The sequence below is a fragment of the Pieris rapae genome, chromosome 6 (assembly GCF_905147795.1).
Source record: "Pieris rapae chromosome 6, ilPieRapa1.1, whole genome shotgun sequence".
NCBI classification, from domain to species: Eukaryota; Metazoa; Arthropoda; class Insecta; order Lepidoptera; family Pieridae; genus Pieris; species Pieris rapae.
This window is the reverse complement of record NC_059514.1, coordinates 5,310,756-5,334,265: the sequence shown is the minus strand read 5'-3', so window position 1 is coordinate 5,334,265 and position 23,510 is coordinate 5,310,756. Positions and strand designations below refer to the sequence as shown.

The 23,510-nt window shown below is 32.5% G+C and overlaps 3 protein-coding genes and 1 non-coding gene across 4 annotated transcripts; 1 reads left to right on the top strand and 3 right to left on the bottom strand.

Annotated features, from left to right (window-relative positions):
* Nucleotides 1–405: 405 nt before the first annotated feature.
* On the top strand, nucleotides 406–5,515 carry LOC110992400. Its single transcript, XM_022258211.2, has 4 exons — nucleotides 406–1,268; nucleotides 1,611–1,737; nucleotides 1,897–2,072; nucleotides 4,692–5,515. Exons 1-4 carry the CDS (start codon nucleotides 903–905, stop codon nucleotides 4,788–4,790), a joined length of 768 nt encoding a protein of 255 aa, XP_022113903.1. The 5' UTR covers nucleotides 406–902; the 3' UTR covers nucleotides 4,791–5,515.
* Trnaq-uug lies at nucleotides 4,535–4,606 on the bottom strand. Its single transcript has one exon. It is a non-coding gene; the product is annotated as a tRNA-Gln (tRNA).
* A 267-nt stretch (nucleotides 5,516–5,782) lies between the features above and the next one.
* On the bottom strand, nucleotides 5,783–7,227 carry LOC110992415 (transcription initiation factor TFIID subunit 12). The gene is made up of 3 exons (XM_022258228.2): nucleotides 6,869–7,227; nucleotides 6,438–6,630; nucleotides 5,783–5,961 (listed from the first exon to the last, which is right to left on the bottom strand). Exons 1-3 carry the CDS (start codon nucleotides 7,058–7,060, stop codon nucleotides 5,834–5,836), a joined length of 513 nt encoding a protein of 170 aa, XP_022113920.1. The 5' UTR covers nucleotides 7,061–7,227; the 3' UTR covers nucleotides 5,783–5,833.
* A 4,455-nt stretch (nucleotides 7,228–11,682) lies between these two features.
* On the bottom strand, nucleotides 11,683–22,995 carry LOC110992414 (nuclear RNA export factor 1). Its single transcript, XM_022258227.2, has 10 exons — nucleotides 22,635–22,995; nucleotides 22,208–22,538; nucleotides 21,778–21,895; nucleotides 21,498–21,570; nucleotides 20,899–21,039; nucleotides 20,363–20,561; nucleotides 20,160–20,287; nucleotides 19,682–19,873; nucleotides 19,134–19,249; nucleotides 11,683–12,301 (listed from the first exon to the last, which is right to left on the bottom strand). The coding sequence occupies exons 1-10, from the start codon at nucleotides 22,761–22,763 to the stop codon at nucleotides 12,157–12,159; spliced, it is 1,572 nt and encodes a 523-aa protein (XP_022113919.2). The 5' UTR covers nucleotides 22,764–22,995; the 3' UTR covers nucleotides 11,683–12,156.
* Nucleotides 22,996–23,510: the final 515 nt, after the last annotated feature.

The window sequence follows — 23,510 nt, the reverse complement described above, 5'->3', positions numbered from 1 at the left end:
GTATCAGTTTTTCATTTCTCTTCTATATCTTGGGATCTTTTAAAGTAACATACCTAAAATTTTGTAGACTACTATTATTATTTAAAATCTCACTGACGAGTAAAGATCTTATCAATTCCAAATATTTATAAAACTGCATCAAAATTACTTATGAAAATGTGATAAGAAACTAACTGGGTCAAACTCAAATAACGCATCATTAATTTTATTAACATTGGAAATTTCGTTTTGGTTTTAAAATAATACACATTGATAAAACTTCTTTATCTTAACAGTAATTTTATTTATGTAGGTGAAACGAATAAGTGATGCATTACATCATAAACTAACATAATGTGTGTAAAAGCTGTATTGTGGTATAGAAGAAAAATTACATCAAAGATTTTTAAATAGAAATTTAGACCTAAGGTATAAACAGTATATTTAAAAATGCTAATATATAAACGTTTTTGTGGAAGCTTCTAAAAAGAGGGAAGAATATCTGCCTAATTTACGGTTTAAGTGGTGGGCCGAATTCGAAATGGAGCTTAAGCTAAATAGCATTTTAAATTATGTAATGCGATCAAACCGCAATGTTTGGATCGCTTGATTGAAGAAAAAAAAGAATCAATAGATGTATCGTTTTCTTCACTTCGAATCTTTTCTCAACATTGTTTTTAAATTTTAGTACGATCTGATACAAAAACGAAAAATCTTTAAAGAGGACAACATTGGCTATTGACGGCCGAAGTCAACATCACAGAATACAGATTCCTAGACACGAACTTCCAGTCACAACTCACAGTGATCCAGTCTGAAAATTTCCCGGTTTCGGTAATCGGTTTCAGTTTTAGACCGACACTTTCCGTGGACGTACGCTTTACAATTATATGTTTTCCTTTTCTCTAATTTAATTTCTCACCATGCCAAAAAAATTGAAAGTCGTTGTTAAATCTCTATATTCTCATGAAATACGCAAAGATGTTAGTTTGGAAAACTTAAAATCGTTAAAACTTGAAGATGCGTGGCCGTTCATCAGAGAGGAAATTGAAACGGAGATCGGGAGCAGTCAGCTCGTCTGTATACCACATATTACAGAGGCCGATCTTTACAAAGTGACTTCCCTTTTTGTCCCTAATGAAAAGCCTACAAATGGCAAAATGTTCTCACCCCTTGGGGAACTTAAAATGAACATAAACACGGCAAAGTCAGACCCGCATTATGTCAGCTGGTTAAATGAGAGTGATTTCCAAGATACTTCCTTCAAATTCCCTCATGAGAGTGTGAAGGTAGGTCTCATTCAATCAAATATAATATATATAGTAAAATATACATATTTTACAATCTTTTCCAGAATTTGACCTTTGTTTGTCCCTTGTATATTGACCTTAATAATTAGCCTAATTTTTAAGGTAATTAGAAAATGATTTGGGTACCTACTAAATGAATTAAAATTGGAAAATCTAAATGCACCTGTAAATTATTTTATTTCAACCCAGAAATCAGATTATTTCCAGATAATCATAGTAATAGGTTTAGTGCATATTAGTAGTGGTTTTAGTTAATTTTTTAAATCACAAAAGTACAAAAATAGGCTCAAGAAATATCTCGATTTCTCAACATTCTTACAGATAACCTTACAAGATGAGTCAATTAAGAATAAAGTTAGAGTTATTATGGTGAGCTTCAATAGAACAATTATCCCAAACGATAAGGATCTTGTCAGCAACATTTATTTGGATGTGGACAAACATAAAGGTTTTTATAATTGTCAATAATTTTTTGGAATCCCATAATTTGATTAGTCATAAATTCTAACAACAAACTGCAATATTTTTTATAATATAATATGTGATGAAAGTTGCTAAAACTTAAAAATTATATAACTAAATTTGAAGATTTAACTTATATTTTTAGAGTTACAAGGCAAAAAATCTGTATATATGATCACAAAAGTCCTCATGGCTAAAACCATTGAATTCAGAGTGACTCGAGGAACATCCTCTCGTATTTTTCACCTTGGAAATGCATCACCATTGGTCTTTGGCTTAGATGAGTTCATGATTGGTGATGATGGAAAGTTAATTAGTAAAGTGAGTATTAAGGATAAGTTTTTATTGTTGCTACTAACTCTGCCTGCTGTATGCTATAACAACAAATGTTTTATAAATTTGGACTTGGTATGGTATGGTATGATAGGTGGGCTCAATTTCCGCAACTGGACTCAAATATGAACCTATAGTTAGTTCTAACTTTGATCCTGAATCAAAACACATTCTTGTACTATTCCCTACTGGTAATACAAAAAAAAATTGTTAAACTATTAAATGTAGGTAAATAGAGATCGGAAAGAAATCTTTCCAACTTGTTCTACATATATTGCAGGATTAGTTCCAGATTACATATACAAAATTTAGAAACTACATATAAAACTTCCTCTTGAATCACTATCTATTTAAAAAAACCGCATCAAAATCCGTTGCGTAGTTTCAAAGATTTAAGTATACAAAGGGACATAGGACCAGAGAAAGCGACTTTGTTTTATACTATACAGTGATTATATTGTTAATATAAGTTATTTAATTATTTAAATTTCATAAATCTATATTAATGTAACAAATTTTGACATTACTACTAGAACTGAAGCCAAATATTTTTTCTTCTTCAACTATACAGAACTTAGATAGTTTTCACATTAGTTTAAGGTGCTTTACAATAATCCTGATATCTGAATTACATTATTATCTGTGATCCAAGATAAGATAGCTTGATTATACTTTTATAAATCCCGTCTGCAACCTAAAATTATTCTTACTTCTTAACAGTATTTCATTTTTTACAATTAAGAACTAGCTGATAAATTCAGTCTTTTTGGAAACATTTTATATATACAAGATCTTGAATCAAAATATGTATTTGGTGCTTGCTCCTATGTAATTGAAAAAAAGTTATTACATTTGTAGTTATTATTTGTATACCTAGTTTTAATCAAACAATTATATAAAGTACAGGGTACAATTATATAAAGTACAGGGCACTAACTCTCCCTATGTCGACATAGTAATCAATTATATAAAATGGTTCTGGCTATTATTTCATTCATTAAAAGTTGTTTGAATACTTAGATTCGGTTTCTGGCAATTTTTCCATGGCTATTCAAAGAATGTCTGTCTCATTGCATATTATATGAGTACTTGTAAAGTAATACTTAGTTAATTATTGATAAGCTTCCCAAGTGATAGAATGATTTTTACTATATGTACCTAACGTAACGAACATTCGAAGAGAGTTATCATTGTTTCCTCTTGATAGTTGCAACAATAGAGGTTAATAGCAGGTAATTAAAGGACTATGAGGTACTTGCAAGGTCAACGATAAATCAATACGGTATTGTTTCCGTTCCGACGTTGCTCACTTGCCTTTATACAATGTATTAAAAAAACTATGTTAAATTGTTCAAACCGCATAAATATCAAGGCCTTTGTTTCGATTGATAAAGTATTCACCATACAGTTACGATTTTTTAAGAAACTTACATTCGATGAGTGTATTTGTTTTGAATAATCATGAAAGCTCTAAACTCAGTATTTCACATCATACTTACGTCGTATAAAGCAGCATAACATATACAGCGAAATAATTAATAAACTTATACTAAATAAGTGTGGACTGTTAAGAAATTGTAATAAAAATATTTATCTTCTAGCAATTTTTGTGTGTAGTTCTTAATCTAAATAACGTAGGCTTTGAATATTTGAAATTTTAATTATATCATGGAATAAAGCTACTGCAATAAAAATATGAATGACCTCTCGCTTGCTAAAACTTCCATAGGAACACATTACTAGAAGAGATCAAAAGTTAAGAAAAAGGGGGTACATTTATTTTATTAGGACAAACACACATTTAAAATAAATATACTGTCGGAATACACAGTACTCTCAGCTCAAACAAAGATTCATTATAGATCTGAAATTCATGTGGTCGGAGGCGTGTCTACAAGTATAGGTACATATATTAATCCTAACAATCCAGAAATATCCTAACAAAATTATATTTAATACAAAGTTTTTCACATACTAGATTCCCTGAATTTGTATAAAAATATTCTACGTATTATTTATGTGGATGCAAACTAGTTGTCACGTTGAGGAAATCTACTATACAAGTCAAGGTCAATTTGTTTAATAACTATTACTAATAAAATTACATATATTAACTTTATTTACAGACGTTTTACTTAGCTTAAGTGAAAGTCGTTCACAGTATCTAAATAATGGTATAGTATTATATTAGTTAGTTAAGGTTAATTGTTTAATAATTGTGTGGATTTTTTGAAATCTACGGAATTATTGAAGGATATTAATTACTGTCTAATCTTTAACTATAATAGGAATATTGTTAATATCTATTAAATCTGATTTGAACAAGGTCTATTATGGCTTCTTAAGATAGGCACGTCTTTTATGAGTCACGTAAACGGTTTACACTGCTAACTTTTATCAATATTACATAGAGAAACGTAATAATATTAAATAAAAAAATAAAAAGTTTCAGGTTCCACCGAGATTTGAACTCGGATCGCTGGATTCAAAGTCCAGAGTGCTAACCATTACACCATGGAACCGATACTGACTTATTTGAATTTAATTATTTGTTTCTCAATTTTACTAGTCTCGGGTATTCATTTCAATTTATTTATTTTTTTTCAGCAACCAGTTACAATTAAATCCAAATTTCTTCACTGGCAGAAACGCCATCCATCTGACCAGCTGTATATTTCCGAGAAAGAGGCAGAAAGTGAAGAATAAGTAAATTCTAGAATTAATAGCCTGTGTAGGCTTGCATTTCAAAATACTTTAGGTATTTCGCTTTTAAGCAATGTTTTGAAGTAGGTGGCAGTTCTCTTGCTAAAGCAATGAGGTAGAATAATTATTCACTATTTATGTTTTGTACCTAGTACGTACTCATACGTACCCTAATTCATGTATTTACTTTTTATTCGTATAAGTGTAGGTAGTTTGCGTGTTACTTAAATTTAACATTGAAACTCTAAATGTACAATACATTTTATGTTTAGAGAGCTAAAAGATGTCATTTTGTTTATCAAATACTTACTAATTATTTTTTTCATTTGTCATCACAATTCATACCAAATTGAACTGAAACATTAATGTAGTAATTAGGAAATTGTGTTAACTTCTCAGCACTAATGTTAATTTATAGAAAAATGATAAAATTTTATTTGGGTATCTGATAAATGAGCCTTACTATGAAACATGCAACTTTAAATATCAAGATTTTGACTATTATAATTAAATTGTTTGTATCTCATTTATTAATGTAATCTAGGATTATTCACAATTTAAGTGTAAGCTAATATTTATTGGTAAAAGTGAAAAAATCAGTTTTTACACATTCCTTAATGCTAGCATTATTTGTGATTATTTATACTTCTGTGATTATTTCTAACCACTAATCAGTTATATATTGTGATACTTAAGTACTTAACATTTTTATGTAATAATACAACTAAACAGTATTTTAATAAATTGAGTGTTAATTAAATGATTTTTTTCTGTGACTGCTTTTCTGTAGCATATATTTGAATTAAAACTTATTTAATATTCAAATTAATATTTATTAAAATGGTGATCGAGTCTAGGATGCATTTATTTAACTCTGTAGCTTAGGTAACTGGTAACACTGACTTGGTTGTAAAACCTGTTTTTAAAGGAATTGTTTATTTAAACGGTATGGTTATCATTTAGAATAAGTCCCCAATATAGGAAAAAAACAAATCTGCATTCATAATAGTAATTTATTATCTAAGGTATACCTACAACCTAATTTTCTAGTATTTCTTAATTGTTTTTCTAATGAGCGCCATTCTCTGTTTATGTGCTTCTGTTACTGGTGCCCTCTTGTAGGGTCTCAGGTCATCATTGCCAAAACCAGGTATCCACATATTCCATTGTCTCTCTGAAAATAAGACATATGTACAGTCAAATCTGTTATAACAACATAAAAGGTTATATATGGTTGTAAAAACAGATAGTCGTAACATTGGATACATATTAAGTACCTATTGCAATAGAATTCTGCTGGGACCATTTATTTTGGTCATTACAAGCAGTATATTGTTCTTAATTATGTAGTTGTAAATGTTTTGAGATTGTCGTTACTAAATTTTTACAAACCATGAATATATCTGCATTCCACACATCTCAGCTCAAGATCAGCTTATATTGAATACATTTTAAGGGTTTATATTTACATACTTTAGGCTTTATTTAACAGTCATAAGAGAGTACCACATTATAAAAATATATATTTTTAGAGCCATTAACAATTTAAGTTATATTATGTCCAAATTAAACTCAGAATTTTAATCAACTTGGTTTAAATCAACCGAAAAGCAATAATTAATTAATGTCTTTTACAAAACAAAAAGTTACCTAAATGTAACTGAACATCTTTTAGCTCCACTGTTGGGGCATGTCTATGTTTAGCAAGTGAACAGGCAGCATTTAGTGTAGTGTCAATAAAGTCATCAGCTAACTGCAACAACATCTCTTCTACCTCTTCATCTAGTTGAACTGTGGGGTCGACTTCTCTAACTAATTCTTGTAATCTGGGTCTGCTTAAAAGCTAAAATTAAATACCTTTTATCAGAATTAAATGAGTGCTTGAGTTTCATATTAATTTTTTTTTGTGAATAGCATTATAATACATTATTTGATACAATTGATTTCACACTTAAGCTTGATTGAATATTAATTACTGACGAATTAGTTAATACCTAAGTTCATTCTGCACAACATACTTTAAATATACAATTTGAAGACAAGAAAAATGTACAGCCTTTGTTGAAAAATGTACATTTTACCTGTGTTGTTTGATCGCCAGATCCTTGATTGCTTTTTGTAGATACTTGTGCTTGGCCCATTGGACTATGCTGCGATGGGGAGCCTTGTAATGACGATGTTTGTAATTGTGGGCTTTGAAGTGGATTATTTACATATTGTATGGTTCCTGGAGTCATACCTCCAATTGTAGGCATATTTGCTCCTTGCGACATTTACACAATTTAATAAGCACTGAAACTCTAAAGATGTCACTAAAGATACACACAAGTTATTAATTATTATTTAAAAGTATATCTCTTGTTTTGTTTGTAAAACAAATACCATACAATTCATTGAAACATAATTTAGATGAAAAAACTTAGCTGCAGTACTCTGTAGTCTGTAGACGTGATAGTTGAGACTTAAAGTTTAAACGTCATTGTCACAAATGTTAATTTTTATATTTTTTTCGCCTATGGCGCAGGCTATATAAATAGTCTTTCGACCAGGGTGACCATTTGTGGCAGATTTCTGCCATTTGGGCAGATTTGGTACCTAAATTTTAACCCTGGCAGACCAAGCTGACGATTTAAAAAAGTGGCAGGATTTGGCAGATTTCAAAGAAATCCTAATTTTTTTAAAATACGTTTGAATGTTTGTAATTCTATTTACTTAGAATACTTATAATTTTCTGTCTTATTATTTCCTTTATTTTTTATTATGCATTTATTTGGTAGGAAATCATTTACTGAGGTGGCAACTTTTGTCCTATGCCAGATAACACGGGAATCCCCGTTTATTCTGTTTTTATGTAGGTACGCCTTACGATTATGAACGGTAATGAATCAGTAATAAGGTTTATTTTCTTAATGATATAACTGATCGAGGTTCAAAACAATGTTTGTTTTTTTGTCTACTGCCACGTTATTCTCATTTGGCGTTGTGGTGCAGTGTCAGTGCGTTGTGTATTCCGTGCATGATGAAGAGAAAATACGAGCGTTCGTACCGACCTGAATGGGAGCAAGATCCTTTGCTTTCGTCCTGGATTTCCAGAGCAAAGGAGGATCCTGATGTTGCGTTTTGCAAAGCTTGCAATTGTAAATTAGTTACAAGATTGTCTTCATTAAAAGAACATGTGTTATCCCAAAAACATAAGAAGCATATGATTGGGTATAGCGGCCAATCATCGGTAAGTACTTTGCAATAAATGGAAATATTTAATAGACGTAAATATGTAATACGTTTTCAATAGATACCTATTGCAAGTTTAGAAAAACTAATATCAAACAATTATTTCAGGTGCAACAGTTTTTTAAGAAATCTCCAATAGAAGAGGAAGTGAAAAAAGCAGAACTTAATATCTGTGCTATGTTAGTGGAACATAATTTACCGTTCCGATTAATGGATCATTTAAGTGAAATTATCTCAAAATGTTTTCACGATTCGGAAATTGCCAAGTCCTTTTCCTGCAAGAGAACTAAAGCAGCAGCGGTAACGTATAATGTTTTAAAGCCAGAGCTAGAAGCAGAGATGCTTGCCGATTTAAAATCATGTGAAAACATTAAAACTCGTACACCAATGTTTTCCTTAGCTGTTATAGATGAGACCACAGATGTAACAACCACATCAACGCTTGCAGTTGTTACCAAATATTATTCCGAAAAAGATCTTCAGGTAAAAACAAAATTTTTAACTTTGGTGGACTTGCAAGGAGCATCAGCCCAAGCTTTGTTCGATTCACTTTCCAAGGCGTTAATCAATGCTAACCTTAACATTAACGATGCAATTGGTTTCGGAGCTGACACTACTAACGTTATGTTTGGCGAACAAGGTGGTATTATTGCCAAAATAAGATATGTAAATCCCCATTGCATATTCATTAAGTGTGTATGTCATTCTACTGCTTTGTGTGTATCTCACGCCAGTAAAAACTCTTTACCAAGGGCTATTAACCAAATAGTGCAAGAGGTTTATGGATATTTTGCACATAGTAGTAAAAGGTAAAGGGAATTTTCTGAATTCCAAGACTTTATTGGCACTGAAAAGCATAAAATATTAAAACATTACGAAATTCGATGGCTATGTTTGCATGCATGTATTAAAAGAATTTTGGAGCAATGGGATGCCCTCAAACTTTTTTTTCAATCGCAGTTTCTGGAAGACAAAAATATTTCAGCTGAATTTTTATATAATAGTTTGAATGACAAGATATATAAACTTTATTTTTGTGCTTTGGATTATATACTGCAAACAGTTAACAAACTGAACACTATATTTCAAGGAGATTATACGACAGTCCACACAGCATTTAAAGACATTTCCGAGGTGTACATGAGCCTTTTGAGTTGTTATATGAAAGGTAATTATTTGAAAACCACAGATCCACTTTGTATAGATCCAAAATCTAACGTCAACTTTTTACCTTTAAAAGATTTGTATTTAGGTGTGAACGTTAGTAAAGAAATCGGTCGTCTATCTGCAGATGTTAGTCTTAAACCTGGAATTCAATCTTTCCTTCAAAGAATGCAAACATTTTTTATTGAACTCTGTAATCAGTTAATAACACGTTTGCCACTGACTAATCTTTTTAAAGACTTACAATTTTTAGACCCGCAAAATGTTGTTTACAAAGATTTTGTATCAGCAGTAAACATTGCAAATAAATTTCCCAATATAGTAGATGAAAATAATCTTCAAAAAGTTGACGACGAATTTCGACAAATTAAATTTGACAAAAGTGTACCCGATTCGTTGGAATCTGGTGGGAGTAGCACCAGTACAAATTTAAGTGTGGATAAATTCTGGGGAGCGATTGGGAAAATGCGTGATGCAAATGGAGCTCCAAAATATACTAATATTGCAAACTTTGCAAAAGCTCTATTAATTTTGCCATTGTCAAATGCCTCTTGCGAAGGAATATTCTCCCAAGTAAATTTGAACAAAACAAAAATAAGGAATAGGTTCCAAAATAAACATGTATCCGCGTTAATAACAACAAAAGAAGGTATAAAGGAACATGGAGACTGTATCTCCTTTAAACCAACAAGGAATATGATTAAAAATATGTCGTCAAAATCAATTTACGAAAATGAAGAGTGCGGAGAAAGTTTTGATACTTTTATAGTTGAATAATAAAGGAATTCCTTTAAATAGTAGTATTTTATTTATTCATACCCGTCTTCAATGTCATTAGATGCTATAATATGATGGCATATTTTTGGCATTTTCTGGAGTTAGCTTTGGCAGATTTTTTGCCAATATCGGGCAGATTCGCTATTTTTGAAATGGTCACACTGCTTTCGACCATACCGCCTAGTCTTTCGTAGAATCACAAATGTTAAATCACAAACGATAAACCGAACCGAAGTGATTTCGACACTAACTTTATTTTATATTTTTGCTTCGATACTTATTTGTGACTTCTTTATAGGAGTTTCCAATAACTATATGGTGAATCATAGCTAAGGGCGTATAGAATGAAGGTATTTTTCTCGCCTGAATTCAAAGTCGAGAGGGGAGAAGAAAATCAACTTAGACAGTTTCAATTTATTATTTACTTTGAAACATGAAACTTTTACCTGTTCTTTAACAAGATATTGACTATTACTAAGATATTTCTTCACACTCTTACTCGTTAGAAGAAGCCTGTGCCCTGCAGATGTATATATTTATTTTTCATGACATATTTCCTTATCATAAGAACCCGATGCACATATAACAACATTCTTCATAAAAATATACTTTATGTTCATCGGTACAAAAGACAAATAAAAATAAGCCAGTATCAAGATCATTTCCATTTCCCCAGTATTGTCCACAAATAAATATATTTGCCGTGATTTCGATATACCTATAACTCTGACGTTCTGTTTCAGGTCCCATCTGTAGACGCATTATTTAAGAGCATTGTTATAACAATGACAAACAAACAAACAAACAAAAACAAAAAAACAACCAAAAGAAAGTTAAAGTGTTTGAAAAAAATTTGTAAATTCTAATAAACACACAAATTTACAATTCATATTTTATATATAATATACAGTAATTTCATTTCATTTAGGTAACTTAATGTACACTTATGGACGTCAAAAAAAATATATACACTACATGCTTCTTAATTTTACATTTTCTGCCAGTTCTCAAATCAAGGGCGTAGAACGGAAGAGATTCCAATTCTGGCAATAAACTCACCACCACTCTTTCGCCATGTTTTTTCTTTTACACAACGTTTGTAAGGAGCTGCAACCATTACACCATGTTCCATAATATGACATTTTGAGTAATAAAGAACAATAAAATAAATTAAAAACAAAGATTTGTCCTCAATCAGTAGGAGGCATGGTGAAATAGGAGCACGCACTTACATACTCGTGGAAACAACACGCAAATACGTAGTAGAAACAACTAATATCACCGCATACACGAATTCAAGTACGACCAGTCACCACAAGTAGCACCCGTTCACGAGTGACACATGGCAAGCCATCGGCCCCCTCGCCACGGTAATATTATGCATACAGTATTGTAACTTCATACAAACAGACGACGCGCGAGCTATACCTACTCGCTCGGATCTCGGCATGCGCTCAGCATGCTACAGTCGCGGACGTGCCGCAGTGACGACCGGAAATATTCCGAACTTCATTTAAAACTAAACATATAAATTGTAAAGTAGCTTCAGGTATCTATAACCAAGAAAAAGATATTCCTTTAATAACATAATATACACATACAACATAATAATAATAGGTAATTATGTCGGTATATTATTTGTTATAATCAAACATAGATAAAAATAAACATGATTTTTTAATTAAATCTACCACTAAAAAATCTTGTATTTTTATTGAACACTTTCTATTCAATTCACGAAGTATTTTATGTTATCATATTAATATTTCATATATAAAACGCTGTAGGTGGACAGCCCTATCGCATGCTAACGTACTGTGCTGCTGTAGGTACTTATTTCAAGGACACGGGCCAGTTACAATACTGTATACATAATATTACCGTGCCCTCGCCATACGGCTCCTCGACATTTAATCATTTCGAATTTCCGGTGCAATAAAACGTTATGGGCATCAATACTTCCGCCCGTTCAACTAGTTACGTAAGGTGCGTTTGTGGAGATTCAATATTGCATCTTTGCATGCGTAAATAGATGAATATTTACCAAACAGGTTTATAGATGTTAGCTTTTATTACTAGGGCTTTATATATCTAACCAAATACTTTAATTTTCTTGATAAAAATAATAATTAAGACAAATTATTTTAATATAACATTTAAAATCACATTTAAATTAAATCTATAAATTTTTAAATCGTTATGACTCTGCGTCAGAATCCATCGATACGTCGGACAAGTCATCTTCTCCTCTAAACTGGTCTGGCGGTATACTAGCTAATCTATAATCGTCACAGAACTGTTTCAAAGCGGCTTGTATATCCCAATCATGTTGTTTTAAGCGCCTGCAAACATGTACAAAAATTACAGTGTTATTTGTTTAGTTAGTTAAGAGTTAGTTTTTACGAGTTATATGGGATCTGAAAGCTAACGAGCGCAGTTTAACAAGTTTTCAAAACTTTTTATACCTTTCAAAACGAATGTACATATTGGAAATCAAAAGCATTAATTGATACAAACATAGATTGCAATGTCATAAACAATAGACAGAACATTGTAGAATATTGTGGTGACAAATTGTTAACACAAGAAAGAAAAAGAAAAAGGCGGGAAACGTTGGTCGTGGCGGGAGTTTTGTTTTTTAGTAAAATTTATAAATTTAATTTAATTGATATAAAAGATCAATTTGTATATATTGTATGTAGTAGTTTAACTTAATTGTTTATTTCTTTAATTTGTGTATATATTCTTCAGCATTTGGTAAGTTTTTATACTTTTTCCTCAAGGCCTGGAATCAGGCGAAAAAATGAACGAGCCCCCGGATATCGGGGGCTCGCCCCCTGAGGTTGCGTGTAATATTATAGTAGAAAATAGATTTTCTAAACTGGACGAGTCCAGTGTAGACACAGATGTGGATCAACGGAGTGACCGTAAAAGAATGAGATTAGGTAAAATTTGCAAACATTGTAATAAGAGGAAAAAAAGATTTGACCCGACGCGTCGTAACAAGCAAAAAGAGACTGATTGTTCGTGCCAAATACCGGATATTGAATTTCCCTCATTATGTACTGAGATTAAGAACGCTAACGATATAGATAGTTTTCAGCAAAAAGGTTACCCAGCACATAATACAAGTGTAACTGTTAATACCCAACAACACCCCCCATCAGATAGTTCTCAGTCTCCAAAAAACCCTACAGGCCGATCGTTTTATGAGGCCTATGACATAGGGCCATTTGTAGTTCATGTGCAAAAAGTTTCTTCAGATACTGGCATCGCCTCCTTGCACCCAGTCCAATTTGGGTATTTCCTAAAGAAAAATTCATTTAAAAACATTATTAATGGTAGCATTAAAAGGATAGGCAGAAACCGAATTTCCCTATCATTTTCAGACCACAAATTTGCAAATGAATTTGTTAATAATCCTTGCCTGACAATTAATAATTTTAAAGCTTTTATTCCTTCATTTAATGTGACTCGAATGGGGCTTGTGCGGGGTGTTCCCGCAGAATGGTCTCCTGAAGATATATTAGACAATATCTCTTTACCTGTAGGCAGCGGAGGAATAATAAAAATTAGACGCCTAAATTATAAAGTGCGTAACAGCTCCCCACCTGAGTGGAAGCCATCACAGACTGTTGTTATAACTTTTGATGGCCAAGCTCTACCAAAACATGTGTTTGTATGCTACAATGCCCTACCGGTGGAACTTTATTCATACCCCACTATTCAGTGTTATTCTTGTTGCCGATTTGGTCATACTAAGTCCAATTGTAACTCTCGACCCCGATGTTACAAGTGTGGCCAAGGCCATACTGGGGACACATGCAACATACAAGATGATGCAGCATCTTGCTGTCTGTGTTCAGGTCTACACTTTGCTACAAATAGGAAATGTCCAGAATATGAACGACAGACTAAAATTAAATTATATATGGCTCAGAAATGTGTATCTTACGCAGAAGCAAACAAAGTGTATGATCCTGTCTCAAAATCTTTTGCTGAAATAGTAAAGTTTTCAAACATGCATAATTCTCCTAATTCTCCTGTGCCATTTGTATCGCCTTCCTCTTCCTCGATTCCGTCGTATAGTAGATCTTATAAGAAAAACATATTTGTTAAACCAACAACCCCCAAACTAAAACGACTGGGGTATAACAAAACAGAACACTTCAGTTTAATAAAGGACTATGATGCTCCAGCTTCTCCTAACGGGGTCGCTTTAATAAACAGTAACGTCAACAATAATGAAACAATGTTCTCAATCTCTGATGTTATCCAACTTTTGACTGAAATAAAATCCATTTCTAACTCTGACAACAATGTAACCGAACAACGCCGCCCAACACTTGCTTCCTTAACTCAATTAAAATCCACTTATGCGTCCAGAACGCGAACAAATAATCCAGTGGAATTGCAGAAGCGCAATCTGCAATAAAAACGATTTAATCTATTTGCATAATAAATTTGAACCTTTTGTCTCAACTCTGTCGGAAACATGGCTTCGCCCGAAATTGACATTTCGAATTCCAGGTTATGTTATTCTCCGACAGGACAGACCTGACTGACGGCTATGGCGGTGTTGCCATAGTCATTAAAAATAATCTCCCCTATTCCTTATTTCCACTTCCCTCATTCGGTGATGACTTGTCAGTCATTGCTGCTATTGTAAATAAAATTTGTATAGTATCTATTTATTTTTCTCGTCCTAATGTAAATATTTTTTCTCATCTTAATCAACTGTTCTCCATCCTCCCAAGGCCTTTCTTAGTCCTAGGTGATTTTAATTGCCAACATCAATCTTGGGGAAGCACTTCTTCCAACTATTATGGAGATCAATTATTAGATATTATAGATTCTCATGGTATATGTATTTTAAACACTGGGCTGCCAACTCGTGTTACTGGTCCAAGCGAAGGTGCAAGTGCGCCTGATCTATCTTTATGTTCACCTGATTTAGCTTCAACTTTGGACTGGCACCCTCTAGCATCTTCGTATGGTAGTGACCACTTTCCACTTGTAATTACTTTTCCTTCATACAAACCTATCAAAACCAATCGCTCTCCTCGTTTTAAATACAGATTAAACAACGCAGATTGGAAATTATTCAACCAAATAGTAGAGCAGAAAACTAATACTTATTCTCAAGAAGGTAGCCAGATCTCCGCAGAAATTCTTTCTCAGGTTTTGATTGAAGCTGCCGATGAATCTTTTTGCACTAAAACTAAGGTCCGATCGCAAATTCCTTCACCTCCCTGGTGGGATCATGAATGCACAGCTGCAATAAAAGAAAGAAAACAGGCCGAAAAAAAATACTGCGAGGATATGTCAGAAGAAAATTTCGAGTTATATTTAGAATCTGCCCGTAGAACTAAAAAATTGTTTAAGAAAAAGAAATACGATGGTTGGCAATCATTTTGTGCATCCATTAGTCCAGATGTCAGCCCGTCAGAGGTCTGGCGTAATATTCGTAGATTTAGATCTGCATATAATAATTCCCCTTCTTCTAAATTACCGATAACTCTAGCTGATCAGTTTATGGATCATCTTGCTCCCCCTTCTGTACCGGAACAGAGATTTCCTCCATTAACTATTCCTGCTTACATTTTTGATGACCTAAGTGGAATAAACGCTCCGTTTTCTTTGATCGAACTTAAAGGTGTGCTTAATAAGGTAAAAGACTCTACTCCAGGAGAAGATGGGATTTCATATTCTTTTTTGAAAAATCTTTCGGACCGAATGCTGATGCTGTACTTAAATATTATAAATTCTATTATGATTTCTGGGTGCATTCCCAAGTCTTGGATCACTCAATCAATTATACCTATTTTAAAAGAGAATAAGCCAACCGATGATCCTTCTTCTTACAGACCCATTGTCCTTTCTTCTGTTTTAATGAAAATAGCAGAACACCTAGTAAAAATCCGTTTAGAATGGTTTTTAGAGAATAAAAATCTATTAGCAACGACCCAATTCGGTTTTAGAAAAAGTAGAAGCACAATGGATAGCTTAGCAATATTCACTACAGACTTAAGATTAGCATTTTCAAACAATGAGTCAGTAGTAGCTACTTTCTTAGATATAAGCTCAGCTTATGACAATGTTCTTATATCGGTTCTCAGGGAAAAACTGCTATGCTTAAACGTACCACCAATTCTAACAAACTTTGTTATAGATATGCTCAGTGAAAGATACATAAATTTATTTATTGAAGATGTCAAACTATCTCGGACCGTATGGAAAGGATTACCACAGGGTTCTGTACTCAGTCCTTTGCTCTATAACATCTATACGTATGATTTAGAAACATCATTGCAGGCATCAACAAACGTACTACAATATGCAGACGATCTTCTTATATACAAATCGGGCAAATCAATTGAAAATAATTGTCAAACTCTAACATCTTCCCTTTCATTTTTAAACTCATGGCTGACTTCGAATGGTCTAGACATATCTGTATCCAAGAGCAGGGTTGTGTTGTTTTCCAGAATGCGTAAGCCTCCCCCGGTCCAGGTAAAGTTTGATAATGTTTTGATTCCCTCGACTAATAATATCAAATTCTTGGGGGTAGTTCTAGATTCTAAGCTCACCGGTGTATCCCACTGTGAGTATGTAACAGCGAGATGTGAACGAAATTTAAATATTCTTAGATGTTTATCGGGCATTTGGTGGGGAGCGCATTCACACTCCTTAAAACTGATTTACAACGCCATAATCAGAAGTGTAATGGATTACGGTACTTTCCTGTTGGAACCAGGAAATGTTTCTGCTTTCAAAAAATTGGATAGTATTCAAGCAAAAGCAATGAGAATAGTCTTAGGAGCTATGAAGTCAACCCCAATCAACTGTATGAGAACCGAATGTGTAGAGCCACCATTAAACTTACGCCGACAATTTCTATCTGATAAATTCCTATTCCGCTGTATGCAATTTAGTAACCATATCCTTACATCTAAACTAACATCCTTGACATCTTTAATCCACACTTCTCAATTTTGGAAAAACAAACGCACACCATGTTTGGTTAAAAGTTTCACAAGATTTACTTCTCTTAAGGCTCCTACTCACCAAGCGACTTCCAATCCTTTGTTTAAATATAGTTACAATTCCCTTATAATCTGTCCCGTTATACATACTAACATAGGTCTTGTTAAAATTGAGAAAAACCAAAAGTTAACATTTAATTATATTGTTGACACTAAGTGGCCACAATGGCATCGAATATTTACAGATGCATCTAAACATTCCAGTGATGGATGTGTAGGTGTAGGTGTAATACATTCTAACTACAATATTGTCCAAAAAACTAAACTCCCTCCTGAATCCTCCGTGTTCACTGGCGAATGTATTGGCCTATTCAAAGCTTTAGAATACATCCTTCTACTGAAACTTCAAAAAACTGTAATTTTTACAGATTCACTTAGTTCTTTAAATGCCCTAGCCCGGTTCCCATTTGGATCACATTATCAATTCCCTGTCATTTCCGAAATTAGAAACTTACTATTGAAATGTTTGAAAGAAAACTATTCCGTATCGTTTGCATGGATTCCTGGTCACTGTGGAATATATGGAAACGAAAAAGCCGACCGTATTGCCAATGAGGCAGTGGATAGTGGAGATGTGGATATTTTTGGAAACTATGCGCATGACTTGATGGCTCTTTCTGGGATTTATCTCCGGAATTCCTGGACTGAATCCTGGAATCAAGATCGTTCAAAAGGTCGCCATTATCGTGCTATTCAACCTTCTATACCCATTAAGCCCTGGTTTTGGAGACTGAGATTCGGTAAAAGAGTTACAACAATACTGTCTCGTATGCGTCTGGGACACGTCTGCACCCCAGCTCACCTTGCTAAGTTTAATATTATTGACAACCCTACGTGCGAATGTGGATATGCTGAAGCTGATTTGAATCATATCATTTTTGTTTGTTCTCGGCGCGAACGGTCGGCTCTTATCGACGGTCTCATTTTTCTTCAAATTCCTTTCCCTTCATCCATATCCTGTTTACTTTCAACAATGGACCCACATATATATAAACTTTTAGCAGCTTTTATCTTAAGTAATGATATAAAAATTTAGATCCTATGAATGTGTATATATGTAAATATCTTTTCTTACACTCCTTTTATATCTATCTCTATAAGAATTGATCTTTTATTTTATAGATTTTCCTTTCCTTAATTCCGTTCCATCCGTTACGTTTATTTTTTTACCCGTTTCCCTGTTTTGACCCTGGGCCACAATGCACAAACCGTGCGGGCCATAATATAAAAAAAAAAAAAAAAAAAGAAAGAAAAATTATATTTATACCTGTGATATAAACGCTTAATTTGTATCTGTGATATAAACGCATTATTGGTAGGCTACTAAAGTAACTAACGCAGTCAATCCATTCACGTCCATCTTGTCGCATATGTAGCGTTAATATGATACATAAAGCGGAAGCGCATGGCTACCACTCGTGCCGATATGGCGACAATCGACATTCGTGACAAATCGCCTCGCGAGAGTCAGAGTCACCAAGATATTACCAACTTAATTTTTGAAATTCTTTAAGCGCGCCTATTTTTTTAAAGGAATCTTGCTGATGACCTTGAGGGCCTTTACAGCTCAGAACGGGCTGTTTAAAAAAAAAAATTGTAAAGTTTTTTTGAAAATCTCTAAATATACTTATTGTTTTACCTATTACTTTTAAATTAGTAAATTAATAATTAATTATCTGACGATTGCGACATTCTATAATATTCAATAACAATGGTATATTGACATGTGCTGATCTAATTCTTGTAATTTTTAAATTAAATCTTTTTACTTTAGATCTTCGTATTTGAATAATCTTTGTAAAGCACATGAATTATAAATATAATTCAATTTAAATAAAATAAAATTCTTAAATTATTTAAGATAATATTTATGCATTTGTGTGATAAATGCCGTCAACGCCAAAAAAGTTTTATTTCAATCGCTCGTAAAGGTTCCACGCACACGCGTTAAAATTGTAAAACTAGCAAAGGTAATCACATATTACCGTTACATAAAAATGGAGAAGGTATACAGGATAATTGCATTTGAAAACGGGTACGTGAGCCCCGTGGACCTCTGGCTTAGAAACCAAAATTTTGTATCAGAGGTAAAGTGAGATTTATTGGAAATAGCAATTCTTGAATTTACCTCTCGACCTCGTCTCTCTTTAATTGCGTGTAATGTGTGAACACTCGACACACAACTTCACGCTCCTCTGGTTCCGGGTCGATTAGAGTCAGCTGATTTTCGTTCCTTACCGGTGTCTGCAGAATATTTTATTTCCTTTTTAATTATATATTTTTACATGTGGTGGTAATGGTTCTGAATGAATCTTCGTATATATTTTAACATACATAATATATACGAAACTTTGTGGAATCAGCTGCCGATTGAAGTATTTCCGAACCAATTCGACTTAGGGTCATTCAAGAAAAGAGCGTACCAATTCTTAAAAGGCCGGCAAGGCACTCGCGAGCCCTCTGGCATTGAGAGTGTCCATGGGTAGCGGTATCGCTTAACATCAGGTGAGCCTCCTGCCCGTTTGCCCCCTGTTCTATAAAAAAAATACATAAACAAAAAAGCTATGTTGCAAACTGAAATTGCAAGACATATATCAATAACATATTGTATATTGTACAAAGCTATGTACACCAACTTTAAAGCAGTAGTAACATTATTTTATTTTCTTTCTCCACCTTAAAACTGTTGTCAGCCATCTCCTTAGTTGCAAGTGTATAAGTAAATATTTCTCTACTAATAAAATGTGTTGCTGTCGTATCCTTGGTATATATGTCAATCATAAATGTTCTTCGGAAAAACATAATTCTTTCAACATCAGCAAGCTTCTCTTTATATACTCCTTCCATTACCAGATTCAGATTATTTCTCTAGAACAAAATGTAGTTAAAATAAGCTTATGATTTTATTTACGACTTCCAAATTCAAACAGAAAGACGGACCATGTCGTGTGTCCGTTGAACAGGAGACGATATTGTTAATTAATCTATGAAAACCACAAAATAACATATACTCGCATTAACTGTACCAAGCATAGGTGACACCACAAATAAAATACCAAAAATCTTCATTTAAGTTAAAGCATGATTTTATTGACTTATCTTTACTCTAACTAGATAAGCAATAGTTATGAAAGTAGGATAAGTGTCAACTTACACTATGGCTTAGTACATCGACGGTAAACGTACTTCGATCGTGGACTGTGGGAGGCAGCGAACTGAGCATAGACACGATATTTTCCCGCCCTTGTATATATGTACCTTTACTGTTGGTTATATCTGATCCTATAAAAAAAAATTGGTAATTGGTGCACTCAGTTATCTATCATAGACATTTAAGGCGCAAAAAAATAATATTACCTGGAAAATGGCAATTAATTGTGAATAGAGCACCTTCGTCATAAAAGTTAGCAAGATTTGACCGCAAATTAGAGTCATAGTGTGAGAAGTAGAGACAAACAAATTTTTCGACCACCATATTTGTTTTCAGTTTCGTAGTTCTGATGAATGTTTTGAAGAATGGCATCATTATTCCATGATTGTTAATTCTGATACCATCCTGAAAACATTCACTGGCAACTTATAATCCAGATTGTGTTGGTAATTCTATGGTTTTATCGTAAAATCAATCCTTTAATTGTTTCCCTTGCTAACCAATTTATCAATTCTTATGGTTCCTTACCTAAGACTATATTGGATAGATTGTTAAGTTGGAATAAGAATGACTGAGTCTAATTTTTTTTAAGTTCCTTTCAATTAAATTTAAGTGAAAGTTAACAATGTTACACATACTATCAAAGGATTACAAATGGATGTAGCTAGTTAAAGTGTTAGTGTAGTATAATTTGTAAAATATTTTCTTTTAAATTAAATCATAATAAAATCATATTTTTTACCAATTCAATTAACCTAGGGAATTTCATAGATATCTTCCTAATATAGCTTGATACATCTAATTCCGTACACAAGGGGTTTCCTTCCACCCAAAGTTTTTCTATTTTACTGGTAACTCTTTGCAGTTCTACCAGCGAAGGGATCTACAAGAAAGTACAAATAATATTGTAACTCACCTTTACGGCTTAGATAGTAAATTAAAAATGCATTTTACTAAAAAGTATATAGAACTAATGAATATGATTTCTGGGATAATAGTACTAACTAAAAGTAGTAACTTTGATATTCATTATAAAATCAGTTTACAATACATACTTATTATTTTAATAGAGGTTAAATGGCCAAGAGGTTTTTTTGATGATATGACTCGCTCACTGCACCAAATGGGCAAGTTGGTAATAAAAAATATAAAATAAATGCAAAAATATAGTAAATAAATTAATGAATGTCTAATCAAACCAACTTCTTCAAAGATGAGAAAAGAAACCTAAAGGCAACCCATCCACTAACCCAAAAGCACACCTTTTAGGCACTAACTCTTAACAAAAATTGTTTTAGCCTTGTATTTTAAATAAAATAAAATAAAGATAAATAGACTTACTTGGTTATAACTTAAATCAACACCAACAAGATCTCCTTTAATGAAAAAGTTAAGAATTTCTAGGGGCACCTGGCTGGAAATACACAAGGCACATTTATTATTGTTTTAGAATAAAAAGCTATAAGTTAGACAATTTATTGTAAATAGATTCTGAATACTGAAAAAAGTTTATGACGAAATTGTGTGTTAGGTTAGGAGTAATTTAGTATTACAAATTTAAAAATAAAATTTCAGAGGAAAATATTGCAGTTAGTGTGCTTTCACATTACTATTACCTTACCTTAAATTATTGTGACTCAAATTTAAATATTTTGTTTCCTTTCCTATTCTTAGCATAAGAATCTTGAATTGTGACAGCAATGAAAGTTTATAAAAATCAATTTTCTTATCCACAAACTCTGAAAAAGAAATGGTATAATCAAATACAAATAATATTAAAAAAATCTATATATTCATTAACACACAATCAAAATTATCTATATATATTGAGCTTAAATAAATGATTATGCTTTTAACAGCTGTGTCTAAAATATTATCATAGAGAATCTAATTGTAAAAACAACAGTAACTAAAAATTCATAAGCAAACTATAAGTCTCAATCTGATCTTTTTCTTCTTATCACTTAAAAAAAACAAAAATTTTGTAATTAATTGAAGATTATATAGTTAAGTAATTACTGAAAATGACCAGAACAAATGGGGATTCCTACCTTTATCATTACAGAAGTTAGATAAATTAAGCTCAAAATTAAGCCCAAATCTTGAATTAACAATATTTCTTACTATATCTTCTAGAGACACTTGGTAGTCAAACAATTCCATTGATGATTTGTCATTTAAAAGTATGTCTATACTACACATGTTTCTCACATATGGAAATAGGAAGTCCACCTTTATAATTTTTAATACAAAACTTAAACTGCTAGTGTAAAATGTTGTGATTCCATTCTGTGTTACAAAGTTAACGGGGATAAATGTAACAGAAAAGAAACCACTTAAAGCTTCGTACAGATTCACCTCATCATCAGTCCAATTGTGTAGCTACAATGATAATATTAAAAATATATTTTATTTGTATTACTTAATGTGTAGTTTAACACTGTAAACGTGTAATATAATAAATAAAATTATATCTACCATAATTTTATGAAAACTGTATTTACAAACATCATCATCTGTTGATAAACAGGTTTCCAAATAATCAGTTACGCTTGTTGAGATAGTAACTCTATTTAAAAGGAATTTTTTGAACTTTACTTCTGCCATATTTAACCTTTAACTATATATTATTAGGTTATTCATATAGTGCAAACACAAGCTAATAAAAGCCATACAAATTACAAAGCAATAACAATTGTTATTAATATTTATTTTGAATGCAAATGCAAGGTATACCGTATAGTATAGAAAAATTGAAATATATTTAAATGTCTACAGAGTACAGACTACACTTTATATATGTCATTTGAACATTGGTGATTGGAAACGCTAGGGACGGCGCGAGTACGAGAGTGTGGACGCCGGACGGTGTCGACTGTCGGGTATCGTGTGTGCTCTTATCACCTTGCTGGATGTCCGCTTATTGTGGGTTTGTGTGGGATCAGTTAAACAAATAATGAAATATACATATATAGAAATTAAAAACAAAATAAGATCATTTACACCTAAGAAAGAAATATCCTAAATTAAACTACTTATTTTTGTGCGGAAAGACACTTATTATATTTTTTGATAGGCACATAATGAAACTAACTCAGTAGTTCAAAGTAGTCAGTGCCTATATAATATTGTAATCTTGCGATCAACTAAACAAACCGAAAGTGTCTTTAATCTTTTCTGTTGTGTTCGATGGACGTTGTAAAGAAGAAATATTTTTATTAATAAAAACTATATTAAATCTAATCTGAATATTTAAATTTAAAAAAAAAACTGTGGAAACCCGGGAGTAAACACAGAACACATGGGAACATAACGAATAAATGCAGAATGAAATGACAGACATGCATGATGCAT